General features: G+C 48.8%; 1 protein-coding gene across 1 annotated transcript; it reads left to right on the plus strand.

Moving 5' to 3' along the window:
• Positions 1–5,315: 5,315 nt before the first annotated feature.
• Positions 5,316–22,591, plus strand: GNG3 (G protein subunit gamma 3). Its single transcript, XM_075570053.1, has 3 exons — positions 5,316–5,518; positions 20,646–20,752; positions 21,807–22,591. The coding sequence occupies exons 2-3, from the start codon at positions 20,654–20,656 to the stop codon at positions 21,933–21,935; spliced, it is 228 nt and encodes a 75-aa protein (XP_075426168.1). The 5' UTR covers positions 5,316–5,518; positions 20,646–20,653; the 3' UTR covers positions 21,936–22,591.
• The last annotated feature ends 5,408 nt before the right edge of the window (positions 22,592–27,999 follow it).

Consider the following 27,999-nt stretch of genomic DNA (forward strand, 5'->3'; position numbering starts at 1 on the left):
CCACGTAAGGAGCCTCTTCAGTGTGAACACCAGCGCACCATCTCAACACGGATGGAGCGACTCCACAGATACCGAAGACTCGCTAGGACCACGAGGAGAAGACGCTGCTCCATCAATGGCACATGCTGCCTGGGATAGCCACAGCCGCAACAGTGATCCACACGCCAGCGCGCACACGGATGCACCACAACAGGCTCGCAATCCAGGTACACCCACGCGGGAGAAAACAGCCCCTCACACTGGCCAGCAGTCATCACGCGTCCATGCCAAGGAAGAGGCGACCGCACGGACCCTCCCAGCAACTACCTCAGAACGGGGTAAACGCGCCGATGTCTCAGGTCTGACAGACATAGCCAAGTACATGATCCGGCGCGACTTGGTGCACGCAGGACTCATCAGCTTCGACGACCGCCCTGAGAACTACCGGACATGGAAGTTCACGTTCAAAGACGCAATCGACAGCTTGGACTTCTCAGCAAGGGAAGAGCTCAACCTGTTAGTCAAGTTCCTGGGGAACGTATCCAGGGAGCAAGCGCAGAGACTTCGGACGGCAAACGCGCATCAACCCCAAGTAGGTCTTGACCTAGTGTGGGAAAGGCTAGAAGAGTCCTATGGCAGCCCCGAAGCAGTCGAAGATTCACTCTTCAAAAGAATCGAGAGCTTCCCCAAGATCACAACTAAAGACTACTCGAAGTTACGAGATCTTGGAGACCTGCTGCAAGAACTGGAGTTCGCAAGGAAAGACCATTCCTTAATAGGTCTCAACGCCCTAGATTCCATTCGTGGAGTGAGACCCATCCTGGAGAAGCTACCCTTCAACCTCCAAGAAAGGTGGCTTTCACAAGGTTCCAAATACAAAAGGGAGAAGCAGGTTGTCTTCCCCCCATTCTCATTCTTCGTGAGCTTCATCCGCGAAGCGGCAAGGACAAGGAACGATCCCAGTTTCATCTTAGGTGCGCAAACCACATACAGTGCGAGCAGCCTGAAGAACGAGAGACCAGCGACGAGATATGGTAACCCCCAAACACCCGTCTCGGCCCGCAGGACGGACGTGCCTCCCACGACCCAAACTACTCCCGATCAGTCGGTCGCCGGAGACAAGGAACCAAGGGACCCAAACAGGGAATGTCCCATACACAAGAAGCCACACCCACTCAACAAGTGCTTTGGGTTCAGGATGAAGTCCCTAGAGGAACGCAAGAGGTTACTTGGAGAATTCGGAGTTTGCTTCAAGTGCTGCGGTTCCACGACTCACCTAGCCAGGGACTGTAAGGAAGAGATCAAATGCACAGTGTGCGAGAGTGACAAGCACGTGACAGCGTTACACCCAGAGGCGATGACACTCCACCAACTCAAGAACCCATCCTCCATAGCGGAGCATGGCGGGGAGAAAGAAGAAGGAGAGTCAACATCCGTCACATCTCAGCGCACTGAAGTTTGCGGAAAAGAAGGTGACAAAATGTCCTGCTCCAAAATATGCCTTGTCGCAGTGCACCCCCAGGGACAACCTGAGAAGGCTATTCGGATGTACGCAATCCTCGACGACCAGAGCAACCGATCACTGGTCAGGTCAGAGTTCTTCGACATGTTTAACATACAAGACGGTGCTTCTCCTTACACTCTCAGAACGTGCGCAGGGCGAATGGAGACCACAGGGAGAAGAGTGAATGGCTACACCATATGCTCAATAGACGGCAAAGTGAACATGCCCCTTCCCACACTCATCGAGTGCAACCACATGGCCACAAACAGGGACGAGATACCCACACCAGACGTGGCACTCCATTACCCCCACCTCAAAGGAATAGCCAACCACATCCGGCCGGTGGAACAAGACGCCAAGATCCTGCTGCTGCTCGGTAGGGACATCATGAGGGTACATAAAGTCCGTAAACAGCACAACGGACCCCACAACGCGCCATACGCCCAAAGACTCGACCTAGGATGGGTGATAGTGGGCAACTCGTGCACTAACAAAGAGCACGGGCAAGACTACGTCGATGCCCGCAGAACGGAGGTGACAGAATGTGGACACACATCTCTCTCTGAACCATGTCTTGGCCATCTCCAAGTGACCGAAGGGCCAAGCGAAGAGAAAAGACAAGGTCATACCCCTGAGACCAGCAAAGACACCCTCACACCGATGGGATGCGACAATGGCTTAGGATGCTCAGCAGGCCAGACAGCCAAGGATGATGAGTCGATTCCACCGAAGGAAGAGAGTAACCTCCCAAAGGTGACCGACAAAGGGATCGTCCTAAAAACAACAAACAATCAGACAATGCTCCCGCGAGCAAGGGCACAATTAAGACGTACAGTTGTTCCTCCCCACAGAGTACCAAGCAACAGAGCAACCAATTGCCACGGCTGGCATAGCCGCAAAAGATTGCGCCCCACAGGCGAAGCCACAGTGTCAAAAGGACTGTTCGTTCAAACACGTAAGAGGGGACAATTGCAGAGACACTTCCCAAAAGGATTTACAAGGACAAAAGAGACTGTTCTTCGTCATGTCCAGGGAGAAAACAACCTCCCGATGGCAGTCAACAAAGAAACACAAAAGCGTTTCACCAAACTACGCGGAGATGTTCTCGTGCAAGAGAAATGTACCGATGAACTACGGCGCACAGCGTTCCAGACAACAAGGAACGATGACAAACAAACACCATCAAGGGAAGATAGAGGATTCCCGAAGTTAACAGTCAAGGAGCTCTCTAAAGACGGACTAAGCAGTCGGGTGACTCCGCTACCATTCCGTTCACCAAGGAGGCGCTTCCCAAACAATGGAGAACATGCCATCTCTAGGTTCACCTCGCACCTCTGCGGCCTACAAAGGGAACCAGAGACCAACAACAACTTTGTGGTCTTCATCCAGAAGATATTCTTTACCGGCCACGCAAAGCCAGCACCTCTAATGGAGGAAGGCGAAGAATGTCGGTACCTCCAATCACCTGGGGCCTACCACCCTCAGGAACCCGATCAAATCCGGGTAATGTTCAACCCCAGCGCTCAGCTTCAGGGAGTCTCCCTGAACGACGCCCCCTTTATTGGATTACATTCGACAACCAGTTTTCCAGGGACAGTAATCCGCTCCCACAAGGAGCCAAAAGCCCTCTCCTTCTGCCAAACGCCAGGTGATAGAGCAACAGGCTGCCACGGCTGGTATACCTACAAGGGGATACACTCTGTGGGTGAAACTACAGAGACAAAAGGACTGTTCTCTTACAAGACTAAAAGGAAACAGTGCCAGAGACTTTTATACAAAGACATTGTGGTGCAACCAGCAAACCTGGAGCTGTGCATCCACCCTGCATCCTTTGCTAAAGAACCTTGGCCAAGGGACCTTGATACCAGTGATACCGGCCGGTGTCACATCGCTATGTGGACATGGACTCTTGCATTGTTTGAGAATGTGATGTTATCTTTGTTATGCATTGCACATATGTTCCACATATTCCAGTTATATAGTGGTATCTTCAGATACCAGACGGGGAGTGTCATGGAACAAGAATCACATTCCTGCCCGACCCCCCTTCTGCTTGTCAGCTCCTTAAGTTCAGCTGCAGGCGTTGGCTCCATATACACACACTGTGCCTGTGTAACATGCAACAATGTTGCATTTCTTGCCTCTGAGCACATAATCAGTGAACTGCTACTGCAGCTTCTCCAGTCCTCCCAGTTAATGGACTTTCCCATGTTCTCCCCTGTCCTTTGCTGACAGTTAGTGCAGTCCCACTCAACCTTTAGTGTGACCCCTGCCCCTCACTTCCTTTTCCACCCTAGATTACAGTGAGTCCAGACCTGTCTGCATCCACCCCTGGTAAGGCCTTTCTCTCTTACCATAGTCTAACCCCATAGAAGCATCCCACATAGAGAAGCACTCTCTACCTACATTACACCTACGAGTTCCTGTGTTTTCTAATCCAGCAATAAAATTAAGAAAGACATTAAGGACTTGTCATGCTTTGGAAGAGGGAGGACATGAGTTGAGCTTACTGGAATCATTCATACATCATTCGTGACCCTGGTTCCAGGAAAGTATGACTTTGAAATAATGTCAAAAAGAACATTTATTCGCTTTTCCTCTGTACTCCAAGAATGTAGTTAATAACTTGTTACCTCTACAACGATGACATGGTGATACATTGCCAGGAATGGCTTCACACGCCCCCCCCCCTTCTTTCTCCCTCCCCCCTCCTCCCATGCTATCCCCCCTCTGTCTCCTTCTCCCCAATGCTTTCCTCCCTATCCCCCACCCTCATGCTTTCCTCCCTCTCGCCCTCCTTCATGCTTTCCTCCTTCTCTGTCTCCCCATGCCTGTCTGTCTGTCTCTCTCTCCCCATCTCCCCCATGCTTTTCTTCCTCTCTGTCTTCCTCTCCCCATGCTTTCCTCCCTCTCCCCCTTCCCCCCTCCCCATGCTTTCCTCCCTCTCCCCCTTCCCCCCTCCCCATGCTTTCCTCCCTCTCCCCCTCCCCATGCTTTCCTCCATCTACCCCTCCCTCATGGTTTCATCCTTCTCTGTCTCCCCCTCCCCATGCTTTCCTCCCTCCCTCTCTCACCTTTCCTCCTCTGTCTCCCCCTCCCCATGCTTTCCCCCCTCTCCTCCTCCCTCATGCTTCCTCTCTCGCCCCCCCATACTTTCTTCCTCTCTGTCTCCCCCTCCTCATGCTTCCCTCCCTCATGCTTACCCCCCTCACTGTATCCCTCTCCCCCATACTTTCCTCCCTCACTGTCTCCCCCTCCCTATGCTTTCCTCCCTCGCTGTCTCCCCCTCCCCTGTGCTTTTTTTCCTCTCTGTCTCCCCTCCCCATATTTTCCCCCCTCTTTCTCCCTCCATGTTTTTCTCTCTCTGTGTCTCTCCTTAAGCATCTTTCACTCCTTCCCTCTTTATCACCCCAATTATCCCATAGTTATCTCCTCCTTCCATTTTCAATATATCACTCCTTTCTCCCCCTCCTCTCTCTGTTCCGTTCTCTCACCTCCCTCCCTCCCTCTCTCTGTCCCTTTCTCTCACCTCCCTCCCTCTCTGTGTCCTTTTCTCTCCTCCCTCCCTCTCTCTGTCCTTTTCTCTCACCTCCCTCTCTCTCTCTGTCCTCTTCTCTCACCTCCCTCTCTCTCTGTCTGTCCTTTTCTCTCCTCCCTCCCTCTATCCTCCTCCCTCTATCCTCCTCCCTCTCTCCTCCCTCCCTCTCTCTGTCCTTTTCTCTCACCTCTCTCTCTCTCTCTCTCTCTCTCTCTCTCTCTCTCTCTCTCTCTCTCTCTCTCTCTCTCTCTCTCTCTCTCTCTCTCTCTCTCTCTCTCTCTCTCTCTCTCTCTCTCTCTCTCTCTCTCTCTCTGTCCTCTTCTCTCACCTCCCTCTCTCTCTCTGTCCTCTTCTCTCCTCCCTCCCTCTACCCTCCTCCCTCTCTCCTCCCTCCCTGTCTCTTTGTTGCAGGGTGTGTGTGTGCATGTGTGGATATATCTGCAGTGAGACAGTGTGAGCAGCATCCTCCATCACCCCATCACCAGGCAGAAAGACAGGTGGGTACCAGCAGGGACAGCATCCCATGCAGAGGAGGGGGGCAATGTGGATATGCCGTGTATATAATGTGACCCCCTGTATACTTCATACCTCACCCCCTGTGTGTGTTCTCATGTCCCCTCTGAGGGTCTGACACAGACTGCCCCTCCCTCCTGCTTCTTTCTAAACCCATCCTTACAGAGAAGGCATCTATTATATAAATATATGTAAGGGACAATATGCATGTATCATATACAGAGAGAGAAAGATAATGCATGTACTATACATATGTATATAGAGAAATCATGCATGTACTAGAGGGAGAGAGAGAGAGCGAGTGATAGATAATACAGTACATGTACTATATATATAAAAATAATTAATTTATTTTGTGTGAGTATATATATATATTTTATATATATATCAGTCAATCATTCATTCTCCGCACAATACATGCATTATACATCCTATATGTAGCAATATATATGTGCTCTATTATCATACTATGTTATTATCGTCTCTCACATATTGTACTGCGCTGCGGAACATGTTGGAGCCATACAAAAAACTCTCTCTATAATATATATATATATATATATATATATATATATATATATATACACACACACACTACCTCTCTCTTTATATGTATATATCCTCTCTATAATACATTAATTTTCCCTCCCTCTCATATATATACATACTGTATACATGCACAGTACATGCATTATCTCTCTTTATGTGTGTGTGTGTGTGTGTGTGTGTGTGTGTGTGTGTGTGTGTGTGTGTGTGTGTGTATATAAAATATACATGTATTCTCTCTATTTGTAATACTTGCATTCTCTCAATATATTCTTAGAGAGAATGCATGTATTGTTTTGAAAGAGAGAATATATATAGAGATATAGAGAGGCAATTAATGTATTATAGAGAAAGGATATATATATATATATATATATATATATATATATATATATATATATATACACAGAGAGAGAGAGAGAATGCAGAGAGAGAGAGAACATGTATTATATGTATCTATACATACTAGATATAGTTGGTATCGCACTGAGAAAATGAGCTAGCAATCAGCCAGACGAGAGAGCTACTAAACGAATGGGTTTAATATAAACGTACACAATAGGGTAAACATCAGATGCTAACACGGAAGATAGCCTCCCTAAATTGGGCGTCTCCAGGCAAGGGTGTTAAGTTTGTGCTGGACGGAGGGAAATTCCTGGTGCATCACTTGGTTGCATGGAAGGGGCAAAGTTCTATGTTCCGCGGGTCAGGGTGCTGTAAGGTGAGGATTGCTACAAGGAGTAGTGGTAGTGTACACTATAGGGTAGTGGTATATATACAAAAGCTTCAGCAAGGATAGAAGGGTCTTAAACTTTGGGCCAATCGGAGTAGAGGTGTGTTCAGGCGCCACACCATGCCGCCCACAATCCCTATTCTAGCCAATCAGGAACACTAGGAGGATTTAAACTTGCAGCCAGTGAGACGGCTGCTTTTTGTGACAAACAAAGAGTAGGCTACAAGCAGGACTGGGGGCTCATGGCCCCCTCTTGGTCAAACGATGGTCATTTCTTCTTGCAATATGTCCGGCCCTCCGCCATTTTCATTTCTTCACCCGTGTGATGATGTCACAGACTTTTGTTTGCTTCCAAATCCATTCACTTGCTTCCTGTCTCTTTGGGTAATACCCAGCATGCATCTCTCCATACTTCAAGTTGTCTCAAGCTTCTGAATTATGTTCACATTTAGGGTCCCAGTTTCACATCCGTACGTGAGCACCGGGCAGAATACGCTGGTCGAACACTTTCCTTTTGAGGCACAGTGATAGGTTCCCTTGGAACTTTGTCTTGTTTCTTCTAAATGTTCTCCATCCCATCTTCATTCTCCTATTGATTTCCCATCTATTGTTATTTGATGGGCAAGGTAGACATAGAATTCGACTTCTTCTAGTTCTATTCCATTTATATTGATCTTTGTCAAATTGACACATTTGTTGAACATCACTTTGGTCTCGCTAAGACTCATATGGGGGACCACCTTCTCGGTGGACATAGCATTCGCATAAATGTTCCTTATAGTATCAATGTACAACACTTTGTCTTCTTAATGCATTTAAAACAGCTGAGGTGTAAACAGAATGACATGCTTTTTTTGTAATCAATTAATCCTAAACTGACTGGTAGATTATATGCATTACTTTGGTAAAATTCCTTCTTGTCCTATTTAGATGTTGTCCACTGTGTTGTGTCTCGCTTGTTCTCAAGGCTGGGGATGAAGTCCAGGGTCTGTAGCAGCTCATTAGTAAGAATCTTCTTTAAAAAAATGCTAAGTGCTTGGAAGTAAACTGTAGTCCTTGAGGGCTTTGTCTCCTCTCTTGTGGAGGATAACGATGGCATTGATCCATTGTCCTAGAGTTTGCATGTTCTTCAGGCGGCATGTCAAGAGTTTTGCAAGGATCTCCTCTACTTCTTACCGAGCCTCCTTTAAGCATTCAGCTGTAATTCCATCCGCTCTGGGGACGTTCCCATTCTTTGTGTCTTGCCACTTCTTCTGGAAGGACGCGTGGTACATCACTGGTGCTTTCTTCTTACACTTCCCCAGCTGAATTATGCCCTGTATTATTGTACAATTTCATGCAGAATTCCTCAGCTATCTTTTTGATAAGTGCAATCTTTTATTGTTGACTGTTGTCTTGTTTGAGTGCGATTATTTGCTTGTTCTCAATAAGTCCCCGTTTCGCCCCCTGCAATCCATCCTTTTTTTTTTAATTTTAAAATTCAACTCTTAATGCCTATTTTAATGAGTTTTTTAATACACTGATTTGTACAGCAGGTTTTTAGCACGCTTCCCCAGCAGTGCAAGATCTTTGTAACACGTTCCTGTTTGTGATCATTTGTTGCCAATATTCCCAGCAGTTTGAGCTGCAAACTGTAATAATAGATAATGTTACCTTAGTAATATAAGAATACATTGTAGCTGCTGAGTTACACGGACTGAAGGATTGATTTGAAACTAAAAGGCAGCCATTTAGTGAACCCAGAGGCGGATTTGAAAATCGTCCGCCCCTATTCACTGACATATGTCCTGCCGCCTCCTTGCTGCCGCCCTACATCTCCTGGGGAATCCCAGCGTTAAATGACGCCGCGGACGTCATCAACGTGATGGCGCACAGCGTCGGGCTGCCATGGTAACGCAACATCATCACATCACCTTGCCATGGCAACGAGACGCCCTGTGACATCACATTGAGGCGTCCGCTGCATCTTTTGATGCTGGGATTCCAAAGGAGCAGGAGGGCGGCACAAGGAGGCGGCAGGACATGTCAGTGATCTCCCATTAGGCCCCATAGGCCTGAGAGTGCGGCAAATACATGTGGGGTGGACATTTTTGCCGCCCAAGGCCCGGGCATAAAGGTAAATATTAAAACACATAAAAAAAAAAAATGATGTTTAAGCTGCTTGGACTGCCTCTTTAGGCCTCGTCCAGGTAGGGAACAGGCGCGCTGGCGCTCCGGGCGCTGCGCCCCGCTCGGCCGTGCTTTTCCTGGCCGGCTAGGTGCGTGCGCGTCTGGGGGAGCGGCCCCGACGTCACGGAGCTTGTTCGCCCTCATTGGGCAAACCGCTCACGTGACGCGCTTGCGAGCAGCAAAATCAATTTGGCTTGCTCAGCAAGCGGCTGAGCGCCAAGCAGGCGCGCCCGCCCGCTCACGCAGGACACGTGAATTGTCGCAACGTGTCCAGCGTGAGCGCACGCTCAGCGCCACCCTGGCCGAGGCCTAAAGCTTTTGTAGTCTTCAATAGTCTTTTTCACCATATCATAGTAACATTTTCTGGCATCTTCAGTTGCGCGCTTGCGGATACAGGTACACTCTGCATATTCAGTTGCGCGCTTGCGGATACAGGTACACTCTGCATATTCAGTGGCGCGCTTGCGGATACAGGTTCACTCTGCATATTCAGTTGCGCGCTTGCGGATACAGGTACACTCTGCATATTCAGTGGCGCGCTTGCGAATACAGGTACACTCTGCATATTCAGTGGCGCGCTTGCGGATACAGGTACACTCTGCATATTCAGTGGCGCGCTTGCGGATACAGGTACACTCTGCATATTCAGTGGCGCGCTTGCGAATACAGGTACACTCTGCATATTCAGTGGCGCGCTTGCGGATACAGGTACACTCTGCATATTCAGTGGCGCGCTTGCGGATACAGGTTCACTCTGCATATTCAGTGGCGCGCTTGCGGATACAGGTACACTCTGCATATTCAGTGTGTATTCTCGCGCCCTGAGATTGCTCCATTTCTTGTCATTCTCTCAATAATTGCTTTGTGTCATCTGCTGGCTTGATTGTTTTTTCAGAATTGTTTGTTAAAGTTCCCCGCGCATTTCGAGGCCGCGGGAGCGACTTTTCATCTCGCGTTGAAACTTTCTGCCATCAGTCTCGCGGCTCTTTAATTCTTTTTATCTGCACACTAGGATGTCATGTGCAGCGAATCAATTGCTGATCACTTCTTGTGTCAAAGAAACACACACACACCAAAGTGAAGTGACAGCATTCACAGGACTTGGATCATAAAAGATGACCATATGTACTAATACATGTATTAATAAATATATTTTATCATCTTTTTAATCCAAGTTCTCTGAGTGCCGTCCTGTCGCTTTGCTATATTTACCTACGCTGACCGGCACCAAAGCATTTAACTCTATTCCTCCCAGTGCCCTGCTGAAGTGTGTGTGTGTGTGTGTGTGTGTGTGTGTGTGTGTGTGTGTGTGTGTGTGTGTGTGTGTGTGTGTGTGTGTGTGTGTGTGTGTGTGTGTGTGTACAGTGGAGAGAGAAAGTTTGTGAACCCCTTAGGATTTTCACATATTTCAAACCTAAAATGTTATTAGATCTTAATCTAAGTCCTAATAATAGATAAAGATAACCTGATCAAACAAATGACACGCAAACATGATACTTTTTCAACATTTACTTATCCACAAGTGATTAAACATTCAATATCCGCGTGTGAGATTCAGTACCTGATTGCGCCCCATTGAGCAGCAATAACTTCAGCTGTGCATTTCCAGTGTAAGGCTGCGTCCTCGCTAGCGCTGAGCGGGTGGCGCTTGCCGCGGTTACTTATGTAACCCTGTTTCCCCCCCCAGTCTCTACGGGAGTGTGAGGGGTGCATGGGGGCTGGTTACAGGCGGTGTGGTGCGTACCTGTGAGGAACAGGAGGGCCTGAGCTTCCCGCGATGTTGTGGGGGAGCCAGGACCGGGCTTCTGGGGTGATAGTCTCCATATTATCTTAGTGGTGCAGCGCCTCCATCTTCTATACTCCCAGGGTAATGGGACAGGACCGGTATAGAAGAACCCCTCGGGTCCCAGGGTTATACTCTCCAAATCACACACAGTCTTTACGGGTGCAGAACAGTCTCTTTATTTGACAGAGCAACGATATCCCAACGGTAAGGCTTCCAGCAGCCACAATACAATCGCCGGTGCGAGGTACAACCCGCTCAACTCCCACGACCTCCTCCTCTCCTTCCCTCCAAGTCACTCGGCCGACAGGATGGTCTGAGCTAGGGCTGCAACACCCCGTGGCCCACCCCCGAGGTTAGCCTCGAGGTGGGTCTTGAATTCTCTCCCCATCACCCCTGGCAGCGGGGTGAGGGCATTGGTCCACCAGTCTATGATTCTATCAGCTCTACTTATAGACGCTGATCGGTTTGGTTCCTCTCGCTCTCAACCAGCATGCTGCGCCGGGGAGCTGTTTACAGGGGGCTACACTCTCCCTATGGTGGAATCCAATGGTCCCCACTTGGACCTATCTTTAGCAGTACCATCCTGCGGCGAACCACCTGGGAAACAGCACACATAACAATATAATACATGCATAATGAGGTAGTAATTGTAAGTACAATCCGGGTACTCCCAACATGGAGAACCCTACAGATAGTGCCTTGGATCAGGCTTCCTTACCCGTCGTCCATTGTGGTCAGTGACAGTCACCGCGAATGACTGAACCGGCCCATGCTCAGGCCTGTATGTGACACCATGCATGTAAATACACCTGCCGATGCTCCATATACGCACTAGCTCACTAATCTTATCCTCATTGTGATACCCCGCCCGACCGTACTTGGTCCGCAGGTACTCCTGAACTGCCTCCCTAAGCCAACTGTCTCGGTTATCTTCAATCTCTCTCATGATGGGCTCCGGCACGTAGGGATATTCATAACCGTGTGACTGACGGTATCTAGCGACTATGGCTCGGTCAGCTCGACTTAGCTTGGTAAGCGTACGATGCCCTGCCCTGCTTGGCAGTACCCAAAACAATGGCTCCTCGGGGGCTACTTCGTCATACAATATACCGGGGCCTTGAGGTACAATACGTTTCTGTTCTATCTCCCTCAACCGGTGATCTAACTCATCCCCCATCTCCTGCGGAGTGAACGAACCAGCCGCCCACCAATGGTCTACTACATCGTTCTTAATCAACAAGAATCGCGTACAATCCATCCCTTCGTGGTAACCGGTGAACAAAGGCGCCCACCATTTATCGCGGTGTTCGTACTCAGCGGCCTGACTAGTGCGTTCTACATCAGAATCTACCTGTGATGATACACCGGAGGTACCCGCATCAGTAGATCGCGAGCAGTCTCTCCGTCCCTTGGCATTATAATACCTTGTGGGGTTCATCTTGGACAACACTTGACTAGTAGACCCAGCCTCTGCTGGAGTAGGTGACCCACAGGCTTTCCCTCTAGCTGTAGGACAAAACGGTACAGGGTTAGGCACAGGTATTACGCTTGAATACGGTATCTCTCCTTCAGAGCCCTCCGCACTCAACTCCCAATCCCACAAGTCATTAGCGTATTTGGGGGATTTACATAATTTATCCCTGGTAGGTCCCGGTGGCACCACTCGTGACGGGGCAGTGGCCGGGGCAGGGGGGCTAAGGGCCGGGATAGGAGAAACGTCCAGAACATTGTCCAGCAAACGGGTAACACCCCGCCCAATTAACTTTTTCTTAGCGGCACTCCCCCTCAGGCTTTGGGTCTCTCGAGATGGACCTCGACTGTAGAATAGGCCTGGCCATGGTAAAGGCTCTCTGTTGCGAGGAGAACATTCCCCCAGGACTGGTCTTTCTTTCAGTGGAACCGGAGCTGATGTTATCCGAATCGCCTGCAGAGCTCCCATCCGCCCCAGGGTCACGCACCGGCCGTGCGTCGAGGACCGGCGGGGGCGGCGGTGACACCTCCGGTACACGATCGAACAAGTAGGCCTCAAGCCTCTCTTTCTCGTTCACCGTGAGTGCGGTCTGTGCCTGGCGGAGTAAGGGGGTGGTGGGGTCTCCTTACCACTCCGCTGCTTTTTGATGACATCTGGTTCTGCTAGGATCGTCTCGGTCTCCGTCTCCGTTGCACTGGGAGTCACCACGGCGGTGGGACTCGTACGGGCCTCCGGCCGCACCAGTGTTCGCCGTCGGATGGTCCCCGGACTTGTCTGTTCTCTTTTGATGCCTTTGGGGTGGTTCGCCGGTAGGCGCATCGCCACCGATGTCACACCCATCTCTTCCTCCTCTGAAGAAATCACGATCGGTTCCTCCGCTGGGGAGTCACCTGGCTCTTCAGTGATACAACGAGTGGATATAGGTACAAAATGTCCTCGCTTGTGCACCTCCACTGCGGTCGTGCTTGTCTGGGTGGCCAGCTTGCTGAGTTCAATAACTAGCTGAGCCTTGGTTCCTCCCGATATGGTATAACGGGGACCCAGGGCAGTCTTTTCTTTGTCGTCCGCCACCTCCGTCAAAATTTCTGGAGAGGCACCCTGTGGCGTGCCGAACAAATCCCGTGGCTCGGTTGGCCACAAGTAAAACGTGCCATACTTGGCACATCGGGCCTTGGTACTCGGTACCGCGCCGGGCAGTCCGCAGTGCACACACAAGCACCGAACATATTCCTGCTCCGCTACGGCCACGACCAGTAGGCCTCCAGGTACTTGGTGAATAGAGGTGTTTACTTCTGACATAATTCGTTCAGAGGGAAGACAACACAAGTTTCTAGCTCCTTGCTCCTTGAATGCCAGACAAAAGTCACGCTCCTCGCTCAGGTCTCCGGTCCCTCCCTTCGCGGGGGAGAACCTTCCTGATTGGCTCTGGGTGGACCCCCTCCCTCTGGTGGAATCCAGAGGCGGGGTCGTTTCCTTGTCAGCATGACGTGGCCTGTCGGCTTTCGCGCCACTCAGCTCCTCCTGCAAGGAATCTGGGTTTGGCGCCAGACTCCTGCACATTTCCCGCCACAACTGTCTCACAGTCCTTTTGCAAACCTCACGTGCTTGCTCCAGGCTCGGCGGGAACCGCCATTTTAGCTCGCTTCTCCGCGAAGCACATGTGGGGATGGCAGCCATCTTGGATACTCCCTCCAAATGTACCTGTGCCCTACTCCCCATGTCTAACGGGTATCTCGTACCTAGACCATGTTTTCCCTCCAACAGTGGATTCTGCATCTTCATACTGTATGTGACCCACTAAATTGAGGTGGCTGGTACCCCAGGCTCAACGGAACTCCTCTCCTATACACTGTACTGCCTATATCTACTTGCAAGTGCTCAGTGGTGCAGGTGATAGCTAAGATACCTCTTGTCTAGGTACGGGCGTCTCCTGCTTTTGGCCGCTATAGCGGGGCCCTGGGCTATGGTCCCTGGTCTGGTTAACAGGCTGACCCCCCCAGTGACTCACGCTACCCGCCTCAAGGGACTTGATCAGCTCTACTATCCACCCCACCGTAACGCGGACCTGGGCCATGGTCCCTGGATTGGTTCCCGCCCCCCAGTTGCCTCACACTACCTGCTTAAAATCACTTGCCGGGAGAGTGCATCTTAGTCTGTCTGTTCCGCCTCGCTATAAGCCGGTCCTGTTCTGATAGATATTCATCTCTCAGCAGCGCCTCCAAATGTAACCCTGTTTCCCCCCCACCCCCAGTCTCTACGGGAGTGTGCATGGGGGCTGGTTACAGGCGGTGTGGTTTGTACCTGTGAGGAACAATGTTGTGGGGGAGCCAGGACCGGGCCTCTGGGGTGATAGCCTCCATATTATCTTAGTGGTGCAGCGCCTCCATCTTGTATACTCCCAGGGTAATGGGACAGGACCGGTATAGAAGAACCCCTCGGGTCCCAGGGTTATACTCTCCAAATCACACACAGTCTTTACGGGTGCAGAACAGTCTCTTTATTTGACAGAGCAACGATATCCCAACGATAAGGCTTCCAGCAGCCACAATACAATCGCCAGTGCCAGGTACAACCTGCTCAACTCCCACGACCTCCTCCTCTCCTTCCCTCCAAGTCACTCGGCCGACAGGATGGTCTGAGCTAGGGCTGCAACACCCCGTGGCCCACCCCCGAGGTTAGCCTCGAGGTGGGTCTTGAATTCTCTCCCCATCACCCCTGGCAGTGGGGTGAGGGCATTGGTCCACCAGTCTATGATTCTATCAGCTCTACTTATAGACGCTGATCGGTTCAGTTCCTCTTGCTCTCTTCCGGCACGCTGCGCCGGGGAGCCCGTAGCCTCCTGATACTCCTCGGACCGTTCCGCAGGCTTCGTGGCTCACGGCCTAATACTCAGCAGCTCGAGACTCTTGGTCTCACTGCTCACTCGAACTCTTCTTAAGCTACTCTCTCTATTGAAGAACCATCAATCAGAGAGGAACATGGCACACAGCAAGGACGAAGAACAACTCCTCACTCTCCGGAGTGGGCTGCTAAATATAGAGCTAGCCCCTCCCATCCTGGTGTCAGCAGAACCTCCCTCTTGCTCACGCCTGCAGCAGAGTCCAGGCCTGTGTCTACCACTCAGGTTAGGGCTATGAAGGGGGGAAACCCATGATGATTACAGGCGCCTGATCCTAACAGGACTTACCACAGTAGAAGGAAGATAGGTATAGCCTGAGCTGTTTACGGGGGGCTACACTTACATATATAGATATATGTAAGTCCCCGCTCACGCGGTGCGCACGCACTCATGCACGGGCACACACGCTCACCAGCACTCGGGTAAACAAAAAAATCTAACTTTCCAGTGCGCTCAATGCCCCCCCTCGCGCGCGTACAAGCAGGACACCTGGCACTCATTCTTGGAGCGCTCTCCCAGCATGAGCGCGCTCAGCGCCAGCAGGGACTCAGCCTAAGGCCTGGGACATGGTGCAGGGAAGAGCGCTGGGCAGCGCTGACGCTCATGCTCTCCTTTCTTGTCCCTGCATGAGCGCCAGCGAGCGCGCTTGTGTGCCGGGTTGGAGACTTTCGGGAGGCGGAGCGGGAGTCGGGGCTAGCGCGCCATGTCACAGTGCCGACGTCACGGACTGCCATTGGCTTCTGGCAGTCACCTGACCGGCCCTGTGCTTCCCTCAGCGGGAAAACTAAAATTGGTCTGTCGGCTGAAATTCCACACGCCTCCGCACGCCTGCGGGAGCGTGCGGAAGCGCCGTCTAAAGCCGCTCTGATAGGGATAATGTTTCCCCTCAGCGCCTCAGCACAGTCTTTTTGACCATGTCCGAGGATTAAGAGCCCTAAGGCTGCTTTATTTAAATAGGGATACGTCCCTGTTACAGGAAGTAAGTGCTGGTCAGTCTCTCACATCGGGTCTGAGGAATTTGGGCCCATTCCTCCTTACAGAACTGCTTCAGCTCAGTGACATTTCAGAGCTTCCTTGCATGGACAGCTCACTTCAGGTCCTGCCACAACATTTCCATGGGGTTTAGGTCCGGACTTTGACTAGGCCAGTCTAAAACATGGAATTTCTTCTTCTGCAGCCATTCTTTGTAGATCTGCTTATATGTTTAGGATCATTGTCTTGCTGCATGAGCCACTTTCGCTTCAGCTTCAGCTCACGGACGGATGGCCTGACATTCTCCTCTAGAATCTTCTGATACAATGCAGAATTCATGGTTGTGTCAATGATGGCAAGCCATACAAGTCCTGAGGCAGCAAAGCAGCACCAAACCATCACACTCCCACCACCATGCTTAGGATGAGGTTCTTCTGTTCGAACGCAGTGTTTTGTTTTTTGCAAAACATAACGTTTGTCATTGGGCCCAAAAAGTTCTACCTTTGACTCGTTTATCCAGAGAACATTGTCCCAGAAGTCTTGTGGAACATCTATGTCAGGGGTGCGCAAACTGGGGGGCCCAGGATTTTTTTTTAGAGGCCCCGCGCTCTTCCCCAAGGCATTTAAATGAAGTGCTGGAGGATTATATGAGGCCTCTGAAACTGAACTTACCGAGGTTCAGCCGGGTTCAGATCATGCCATGGCAACGCAGCGTCACATGACCCCACAGCGTCATTTGACTCCGACAGGAAGGTCAGGGGACGCGAGCACCGGGGGAGTGGAGGCAGGGGAGCACAGCAACAGGAGTTTGCACACCCCTGATCTATGTGGTCTTTGGCGAACTTCAGACGGCAGCAATGTTCTTTTTAGAGAGCAGTGGCTTCCTCCTGGCTATCCTTCCATGAACACCATTCTTGTTCAGTCTTTTTCTGATAGTTGAGTCATGAACACTCACAGTAGCCAAGGCGAGAGAGGCCTGCAGTTCCTTGGATGTTACTATGGGGTTCTTTGTGACTTCCTGGATGATTTGCTGGTTGATTCTTGGAGAGATTTTGGTAGGACGACTGCTCCTGGGTAGAGTGACTGATCTTGAACTCTCCATTTGTAGACTTTCTGTCTGACAGTGGATTGGTGGAGCCCCACATCCTTAGAAATGTTTTTTTACCTTGCCTGTTATCATATTACAAAGCAGCACAATTATGTCAAATTTCCCAATGGCAAACTGACCCAGAATTGAAGAGATGGGTGGCATTGGAGAGAGAAGTTTGCTCACAAGTAGAGCTAAACAACCTAATCTGGAGCCCAAAATAGCACGGAAGGCTATAAAGTCGCTGCTATCCTCTATGACCAACTCTTTGTCAATTTGGGAGGCCTCCAAATTCAAATGCGCTTTGACCACTAAAAACTCATTGATGATCCCTGTATGGGACAATCCAGACTTATCTCCTGGTATGACTAGTGCGGATTTTTCAATCTGGAAACAAAAAGGTTTAAATAGACTGAGAGACCTGGTGGGTAACAATGAGATGAATCATTCGAACAAATGAAATCGGATAAAGATATCCCCCACTCCGAATTGTATAGATACCTCCAGATCAGAGCATTTTGCAATAAACACAATCCCCGCCCCCCACTGACTACATTCGAAAAGCTCCGTCTTATTGAGACTGACACCTGTGGACTCACATCGCAAATGTATAGAGAAGTGACCGGTTCTGGCCCCAAAGTAACGCAAACACTGGGATATATGACACAATGGGAGGCGGATCTGGGAGAGGTTCCAAAAGCAGACGATTGGACGGCGATTGTCACAGCAGCGGCCAAAAGTTCAGTATGCACGGGATTAAAAGAGAACGTATATAAGGTATTAATGAGATGGTATCTCACCCCACTCAAATGTTCGAATTTCCTGACAGGAAAATTGTGCCCTAGACAATGTGGACAGTCCGCCGACCTGTTACCTATGCCGAGGTCCTGCCCCCCGGATCACCCCAGTATGGGAAAAAAATCAGAGATTGGCTACAGAGGAATTTTGACCTCACAATTCCATTGGACTCACGGCACTTCCTTCTAAATAGACCATCCCCAGGCCTAGCTAAAGTAGAACTTCAACTAGTTGCCCATTTCGCAACAGCTACGAGGCGCGAGATCGCAGCATTATGGAAACAGAACAAAACTCCATCAATTCCCAAGATTCGGAACAGAATTTGGTTTGTGCGCCAGATGGAAAAATTGACAAGTTAATGACACGGGTGTCAATTTATTACAAGTCTGGACGCCTTGGTTGGCACAGACAGAAATCCCAGGGGTAGAGAAAGCCCCAAATATGGCTTCTTTGATAGTTTCCGATGCGTTCACGTTTAACCGTAGTGACAGGTTTAAGACATTTTGAGACTCAAAACCTCTCGTGAGCAGGGGAATGGGAGGGTCCCACCGAGACCGGAGGCTCAGTGGCCACCCAGGCTTGAACTTCATTTTATCCGAGACGAACTCACAGAGCGGTGACCTTAGACAGAGGAACCGACCCACGCCCCTGCCCCCCCCCCCCCCTCCTTCCCTATCCCTTCTTGATTTGTTTTTTGATTTTCTTTGCACTTGATGTTAAACTTGTCTGGCATTGGTGTTAAAAAGAAACAATGGATGTGTGCTTTATCGTTGTACTGCACTAAAAACCAATAAAATGCAAGATATTAAAAAAATGGTTTTGTAACCCTTTCTAGACTGATGAGCATCAATAACGGCTTTTCTGTGGTCCTCAGAGATTTCTTTTGATCGTGGCATGATGTTTCCACACACCTGTATGGTGAAGACCAAACTCACACAGTTTCTGATCTTTATATATGGTGGGGCCTCCCAAACTCACACAGTTTCTGATCTTTATATAGGGTGGGGCCTCCCAAACTCACACAGTTTCTGATCTTTATATAGGGTGGGGCCTCCCAAAATCACACAGTTTCTGATCTTTATATAGGGTGGGGCCTCCCAAACTCACACAGTTTCTGATCTTTATATAGGGGGGGGGCTTCTAAACTCACACAGTTTCTGATCTTTATATAGGGTGGGGCCTCCTAAACTCACACAGTTTCTGATCTTTATATAGGGTGGGGCCTCCCAAACTCACACAGTTTCTGATCTTTATATAGGGTGGGGCCTCCCAAACTCACAACTGAAGATCTACCTAATTATTTAAACACCTGATTCTAATTATCCCCTTTACTTTAGCTGATACAACCAGGGTTTCCCATTCTTTTGCACATACCCTGACTCTTAATTACTCATTGTTTGTCTAATTCATACATCATTTTGTTTAAAAAAAACATGGAATTGGTTAATATAAACCCTATTGGATATTTAAGAAAAGACTACCAGGCTTATGCAGAGAGGATAGAGAATGGAAATAGCGCCATCTTTTGGCGAAAATACGCAGGCGAAAAACTTGTCCTGGCGAGAACATGGCGGGCCAATTCAAATTCGCCAGACGTGTGGCGAGAAGCGTGATTTCGCCAATGCTGAAACACGCACGATTCCAGTAGCTCCGATGCGCATGTACGCGCCAATCGGAGCTACTAAATGGCGCATTCAGGGGAAATTTTGCCCGCCAACAAAAGTTGGCTGTATTGTGAGCAAATACAGCGTGCCACTAAATGGCGAGTTTCACGCCAAGTGAAACTCGCCTAATTAGCCATTTCATTCACACCGCGCTACCGGAGTACCCTGCATAGGAAAAAATTAATTGCCAATCCTGTGGCGGATTTAATCCTTTCCTGTAAGTACCTCTCTGCATAAGCCCCTACATTTTATACAAGATTATCATGGAAAAACTATGGAATTTCCGACATTATCACTGCGGATCACAAACTTTTTCTCGCAGTGTGTGTGTGTGTGTGTGATACAGAAAGAGAATCCCTGCGCTTCTCCCTTTGGGATAGCAATAAATGGGGAATATATATATATATATATATATATATTGTAAAAATCTATAAGATATAGGAGACTTTTGGTTTACATCCTTTGATCAAATAATGCTAAGCCTGCTAACCACGTCAAGGTAAGTCTCATTATAGCAGGTCCCTACGCTAAATACATACTAGTGTTATGTGAAATAAACCCAGAAGGGGTTAACATAGCCAAGCATACGCTTATATAACCTAGTGCAGTTAAAAACTGGTATATACGAGTGGAGATACTCACATGTCTGCAAGTACTGTGAATAGTGAAATACAGGGACCTTGCTTTGGGATTATATACCTAGAAGAGGAGGGGCTGGCCTCCCACAAGCTGCCCAATAAGCAGTTGCCGGTGATTGGCTAAATATATTAATTACACCATAGTAGTGTTGCCCTCTAGGAGCGCGCTGCTAAGGACTAAAATCGGCCCAACAGAAAATGTAAAACAAATAATCGCCGCGCTTCTGCATGTACGGAGCGTGCAGCTGGCGAAGGGATTGGCCAATTACATGGAGAAGCGCGGCGATTATATATTTGTTTTATATATATAGATATATTTATATTCTTACACAATGTGTCATCCCTCAGGCAGCACAATGAAAGGAGATACGCCAGTGAACAACACACTGAGTATCGGAGAGGCCAGGAAACTGGTGGAGCAGCTAAAGATTGAGGCATCTATGTGTCGTATTAAGGTATATACACTGTACACAAGTCTACAATACACAAAACTATACACAGACACACTAATCGCTGCTAAAAAACACTATACACTACTACGTAACACTGACACAACCCAGTACTATACAATGCTACACTATATAACGCACATCAAAAATAGATAACTAAAAAAGGGGATTTAATGACTTAAGAGTAATAACAGCATCCAACGTTTCGGTGCAACATGCACCTTCATCAGGGATCCAAACAATGGCACCAAACACCCTTTAAATAGTGTCCATAATGGATACCCACCACCCACCTCCCTCCCGATGAGCTGGCCAGCAGCTGTGTGCACTCCGTGGAATACTCAGCGCCTCCTCAGAGCGTCGTGCGCCATGACGTCATCCCACGGAGTGTCACAGCCATCGGCGCGGTTTCCTGTGTGCACAGAGCTGCTGGACAGCTCATCAGGAGGGAGGTGGGTGGTGGGTATCCATTATGGACACTATTTAAAGGGTGTATTAGTGTCATTATTTGGACCCCTGATGAAGGTGCATGTTGCACCGAAACGTTGGATGCTGTTATTACTCTTTTTAGTCATTAAATCACCTTTTTTAGTTATCTATTTTTGGTGTGCATGACTACCTTGTTCATGTTATGCTCTCTCCTGACCTGAGTTTTTGTGTTAGCACCTATCTGCTGTTTCCCTTAATGCCTTTGGACCCCAAGAGGGGCATCCTGATTTGCTGGACTTGGTTCTGCTTTTGTGCACACTATATAACACAACACTATAAAGCACTACACACTGCTACACATGACACACTAACACAGCACTAAACACTGCTGCACAACTTTACACGGCTACACTATACAACACTACACATTGCTACGCAAAGTGGACCCAAATCTCCTCCCTCTTCCTTTCTTTCGATCCCCCTTCTCCTCTCCTTTTACTTGCTCCCCCCTCTCTTCTCTCTCCGTCTCTCTCACTCCATATGCCCCCGTCTCTCTCACTCCATATGCCCCGTCTCTCTCTCTCTCTCTCCCTCATCCCACCTATTTCTATCTGTCTTTCTCTCACTGCAGGTTTCTAAAGCAGCTGCGGACCTCATGACATTCTGTGACGCGCACGCCTGTGAGGATCCTCTCATCACCCCGGTCCCCACCTCTGAAAACCCCTTCAGAGAAAAGAAGTTCTTCTGCGCCCTCCTCTGACCCCTCAGTGCCCTCTGAGACTCACACTCCCCTCTGACCCCTACCTCTGAGACTCACACTTCCCTCTGACCCCTACCTCTGAGACTCACACTCCCCTCTGACCCCTCCCACTGAGACTCACACTCCCCTCTGAACCCTCTCACTGAAACTCACACTCCCCTCTGACCCCTCCCACTGAGACTCACACTCCCCACTGACACTTCGTGCTCCCTTCTGACCCCCTCCCAAACGAGACCCTTCCCCCTCTCTCACTTCCCCCTTACATGTGTCTGGGAGAGGAAAGGGTGTTATTATAAAGCTGCCCCTCTCCTCCCCTCTGATGGGGGGGTGTTATTATAAAGCAGCCCCTCTCCTCCCCTCGGATGGGGGGTGTTATTATAAAGCTGCCCCTCTCCTCCCCTCGGATGGGGGGTGTTATTATAAAGCAGCCCCTCTCCTCCCCTCGGATGCGGGGTGTTATTATAAAGCTGCCCCTCTCCTCCCCTCTGATGGGGGGGTGTTATTATAAAGCAGCCCCTTTCCTCCCCTCGGATGGGGGGTGTTGTTATAAAGCTGCCCCTATCCACTCCTCCCCTGGGGTGGGGGGCTCTCACTCTACTCAAGTATTTATTTGTAATTAAAACACAAAGTGACCAATAAAGTATTAATGAGAAAAACACTAAATTCCAGAAAACTACTTCATAATATATTGGCTGCATTAATAACAATGTTATATATAGAGAGAAATGTACAGTATATATCAATCTTTGGAGGGCACTCGCGATTACTGTTCACTTGTGGCCCCAGTGCTCACACAGGTGATAGATATAAAAGAGTTGGAAGGATTGACACTCACAGGACTTTAACAGTGAAGACAAAGTGTTTCATTTTTTCGAAGCAACCTTTCGGTCCTCACCTGGGACCTCAAGACACGACGAAATGAATGCGACGTCTTCTCCCTATATACCCTCGGTGATAGACGCCACTAAACAAATGGGGCGGAATTCACCGAAACGCCTGCCTTCATTACCTGGCGAACACCCAAACAACTAGTGAAACAGCAAATCACAAACAATATACGATGTATGAGAAGTGTAACAATGTAATCAAACAATTTAAAATGCCCTAAACTTGTAACTGTATCTACCTAGTGCAAAAGTGGACAACTTCAGTCGTCAAGGGCCACCATCAGGTCCGGTATTAAGAATATCCCTGCTTCAGCACAGGTGACTCAATCAGTGGTTCAGTCTTTGAGTCAGGATATGTGTGTGTTGAAACAGGGATATCCTGAAAACCTGACCTGTTGGTGGGCCTTGAGGACTGCAGTTGGCCACCCCTGTCCTAGAGCATAAATAATCAACAGAAAAAGTTACAATGAATCCAATATTAAATTAAGGGATATGTGTTTAAAAAAATAACCACGCTAATATCAGGACCAAAGCTGAGATCTTGACTACCATTACCCAATGGAATGTTGTACCTTAATGATTATCTGTGATGAATATGTATATACAACCCCTCTGGCGCTTACCTGGTCTTCTGGCACCGCTATATTGATGACGTTCTTTTTATTTGGCAGGGGGAAGAAGACCTCTTATGTAATTTTTAAGAATATCTGAACATTAATACTCTAAATCTGAAGTTTGTCATAAGCCTCGTTCAGTTCAACCCAGATATTTGGTGTTCATTATATCTTGTCATAAGCTACCGTGACAAGCTCTATAATTAACTGGTGGCAAGTGGTGGGATTGAACTGAACCTATATTACAATGTTCTGTGGGACTCTGTCATATAGTGGGAACTCGAGAGTAATTGCGAGTTCCTGGGACTAAAGATATTGAACACACAGTAGTGCAACAGTTAACACAAGTTGTAACACCACCTCACTGGTGCGATCGTGAACCATGAGCGAGGCTGAAGGCTCATCCAACGTGAGGACCCGAGCTCAGCTGAAGGACAAGTGCCGTGAATATGGACTGCCCTATGAGAACCAGGAGGTCGCAGACATGGTTGACGCAATCGGTGACTATGAAGCCTGGCTTGCAGAGCCTCAGGATACGGCTCAGCTTGCCCTTATACAGCCACCCGGAGATCAGGGAAGGAACCCAGTGCCGGGGCGGCGGAATCTCGGGGAGGGAACGAGTGCACCTCCCAGGAGCAGTGCAACAGGAGGGGTACTGGTTGCTGCGGCTACCAGTCCGTTCACCCCTGAAATGTTGGCACTGATTACTGCGTGGGGTGACAGAGGGACACCGGAGGAGCGGCTGCAGTTTATCACTATGGCAGTGAACAGACCCGCTTATTGCCCCCCTGTCAACCCAACCAAGATGAACTCAAACTGGATCAGCACAGTCTCACCAAGTTCGTGGAAGGTACTGATCAGATCGACAGTTTTCTAAAAAACTTTGAGACAGTGTCGGCGGTACAAAGTGCTTCCCCAGCATAGGGTTGCACGTTTGGACCCCTTACTGTCCGGCTTGGCTAAGCAGACGATGATGGCGCTTCCAGATGAGTATGCTGATGACTATGACCACCTGAAAGAACTGTTACTGTTTCAGTACAGTTTTACCCCTGAAGCCTACCGGGGTAAATTCCGGCAGGAAGAGAGGCAGCCCCAGGAGTCCTATGTTACCTACATGACCCGCATGGCTTTGTACGGGATACGCTGGGTGGAGGGCTATGAGGCACGGACTTACCAACGCCTGCTGGACCTCATCTTTCAGGAGCAGCTCATGCAGCAGTGCCCGCCGGCGGTGAGGGCTCGGGTGTACGACAAGAAGCCCAAGACTTACCAGGAGGCGGCGAGGCTTGCAGACGACTATGTGGCCAGCCAAACCCTGATGACCGCCAAAGCAGTAGCCAAGGCGGCGGTGGCGGCTGCACCGGCCAGAAAGTCTGCCAATACCCCCCAATGGACTCAGAGGCCGCCTGCGGGCAGCAGTCCACCGAAGACGGGGGAGCTCCGGCACGAGCTCCGGTGCTACAACTGCAACCGCCCTGGTCACATCAGACCAGATTGCCCGGAACCCCTGCGTTACGGCGGACCCCATCAGGGGCAACGCACCCCAGCTGCGAAGCCGGTAGGCCGCGTGCGGGTCAAAGACTCCGAACCGGTCATGGAACCAACTTAGGGCACAGGGTGGGTGGAGGGCACCTCAAACCAGAGCCAGCTAAGGTAGAAGCCATAGTTCAGTGGCCTGTTCCAAAAACCAAGAAACAGGTCATGGCATTTTTGGGCACGGCAGGGTACTATAGGAAGTTTGTCCCACAGTACAGCGCCATGGCCAAACCCCTGACTGATTTGACTAAGAAGCAACTGCCTGTGCTTTTCACCTGGACTCCTGCCTGTGAAACTGCTTTCCAGGCACTGAAAACTGTGCTTGCTGGGGCCCCCATACTGGCTGCCCTGGACTATACCAAACATTTCCTTATACAGACCGATGCCTCGAACTATGGCATTGGGGCTGTGTTGAGCCAAGTGGGGGACGACGGTAGAGAGCACCCTGTGGTGTACCTCAGCCGAAAACTACTTCCCAGAGAGGTGGCCTATGCCACCATTGAGAAAGAGTGCTTTTTGAAAGGCAAATTACTGTTAAGAACCTACTTATCCAACGAGGAACATCCAAGACGCAGTGAGATAAGAAGATTTGAAAGAAAGAAGAATCAGCATCCAGAAGGAAGATACGGCAGCCAAAGAAACCTTGATGTGATAGAACTTACACAAGGCCGTGTAAGTTATTTATTTTCCCACCCACTTATACATATCACTCTGTGTGTTTCCCACCCAAGGAGTCAATCACTCAAACTGACGGTTCAATAGGTGTTTGCACCACATTGATCATCAGCGAAAGAAAATACACGTTTAACCTACCTTTCCTCACATTGTGCTCCCCCATCTCTTCTTGTGTTCTACAGCTGGGGAAGTGTCTGCAGCTGGAAGCCTCACATCCCTTGGTGGTGACTTCACCCACGAAGTACACATGCGATGGTGGGACACCGCTGGGAGAGGGATTGCTGCCTTTCTCTGCCTCGGACCCTGGGTGGTCTAAATGCCTGATACGGCTTATGTTTGTGAGTGTGATACTTGTATTTTAATATTTGTATTGATATAAAGCAATCTGCACTAATGTTGCTGTTCTATGTGGGAATCCCGTCCTCCCTCCCTCCTTTTGGATCTGATGGATGATTGATGAGGGTGCCTAAAGGATCATATGAGTTGGTCACTCCTAATAACCACACTGCCTGATTTACTCACAACAAATGTGAGTGGGAAACCTGTAAGATATACAAGTCTCACCAATTGTTTATACTTTATTGCACTATATTTTGTTCTTTTTATTTTCACATAATCCTGTATTTATTCGTGCTCTGAATCCTGGTTTACATATTAACAAAATATGATCTATTAAAGAGTATATAAACTATTCTCAAAATGAATCAAAAACAAAAACAACAGCGCAACCGAAATAGTGAAGTATATCAAGATAATTTATCTAAATCGAGAAGGTAAGTATTCAGCGTACATCAGGAAAATAGAACATGTGCGATGTATGGATTAATACATTTGTTACCACACGGTGAGACAAGCTGGAACGCGACCCTCTGGTAGGTAGTCACCGGCGATGTCGAGACGTCATCACAGCTCCTCGAGGATGGTAGTCGGTGATGACGTCTCGCATTCGCCGGTGACCAGCCTGACTTTAACCAGTAGCATGACCTCTATTTTTTAGAGGTCACAGTCTGTAGGGATAATGACAGCCTTCAGAAAACAATTTACTTGAAACCCCCTTGAGAATCTTCTAGATCGGACCATTCTTTATTACCCTAGGGCAAGAATCACTCACTTGGGCAGCCCAATAGTATCTAACAAACAAGGAGATGCATGACCACCCACTAGGGTAGGTTTAATTAGTAAGGATCTCCTAATCCTATAATAGGGATAGAAATCATGTCTTTAAAGAGGCACTCCGGACGACACTTTATTTTTAATTTCTTAATAAGTTTGAAGCTGGGGGTCTCCAGAGCTGAATCGCGTTCATTTCAGCTCTGGAGACCCCCTGCTTCCCGAGTGCCGGTGGCAGCCCAGAGAGGGCTATCGAAATGGCAGCTTTAAATGACGTGACACTATCCCTTGCGGCTCCTTATTGGCCCACGTGACATTTAAACAGCAGAGAAAACGGCACCCCCTTCCAAGGAATTTCGGGAAGCAGGGGGTCCCCGAAGCTGAAACGAACACAGTTCAGCTACCGAGACCCTCTGTAGGTCCTAAACGACAGAGCCTACCGCCTCCTCATTCCCGCTGGTCACCACGTCCGGGAGAGCACCCTGCACTCGTTTGTGGTTCGTGCGTTGTCACCGTCTGCCTCACCTCCAGCATCTACAATCCCTCAAAACAGATACTGGGATACTCGCCTAGGCCCGAAATGCATGTGCGCGCCAAACAGGCCATGGGTACTCTCCTCCCGAGGCTCCGCCAGCCGCCGCGAGATCCAGTGCAGAACCTCCGGACTACCACTAACCAGACAGCAAGTGTTCACTGTGGGAATTTACTCAGATTTTCAGGGAAGTATTGCTTTTAACGGGGTGGAGGGACCCAGATTAGTGTTCTCTCAGGACTGCAAACTTATGCAGCCATCTTGCTTAGCTGCTGGACAAATTACAAATGCTATATACAGTATAAACAAAGTAGACAAGGCGTCACTAAATAATATAAATATATAGGGCCCAGGTGCAAACTACAAACTAAATTGGAGAGTAAAAAAAATGGATTTATTCCAATAGTAAAAAAGATTTAAATCACCCCCCAAAAAAATACATATTTCGGTTATAAAAAAGGGACCTTGTTATTTTGAAAAAGGTGACTGAAACATCAATTTTTTTTGATTAAAACGTTTTCACTATTTTCATAAATACTGTGAATACCTTCCTTTATAACATGGACTTATCTATGATAGTATCTATATACCATATTTAATTTGTATCGTTTACACAATTTTTTTTATGTAAATAATAATCATATAAATATTACTGGTCATTAAAACCAAATATTAGATAAAGAAAGAGAGGCGGGATAGAGAGAACACTA

This window comes from Ascaphus truei, chromosome 14, assembly GCF_040206685.1.
Source record: "Ascaphus truei isolate aAscTru1 chromosome 14, aAscTru1.hap1, whole genome shotgun sequence".
Taxonomy (NCBI): domain Eukaryota; kingdom Metazoa; phylum Chordata; class Amphibia; order Anura; family Ascaphidae; genus Ascaphus; species Ascaphus truei.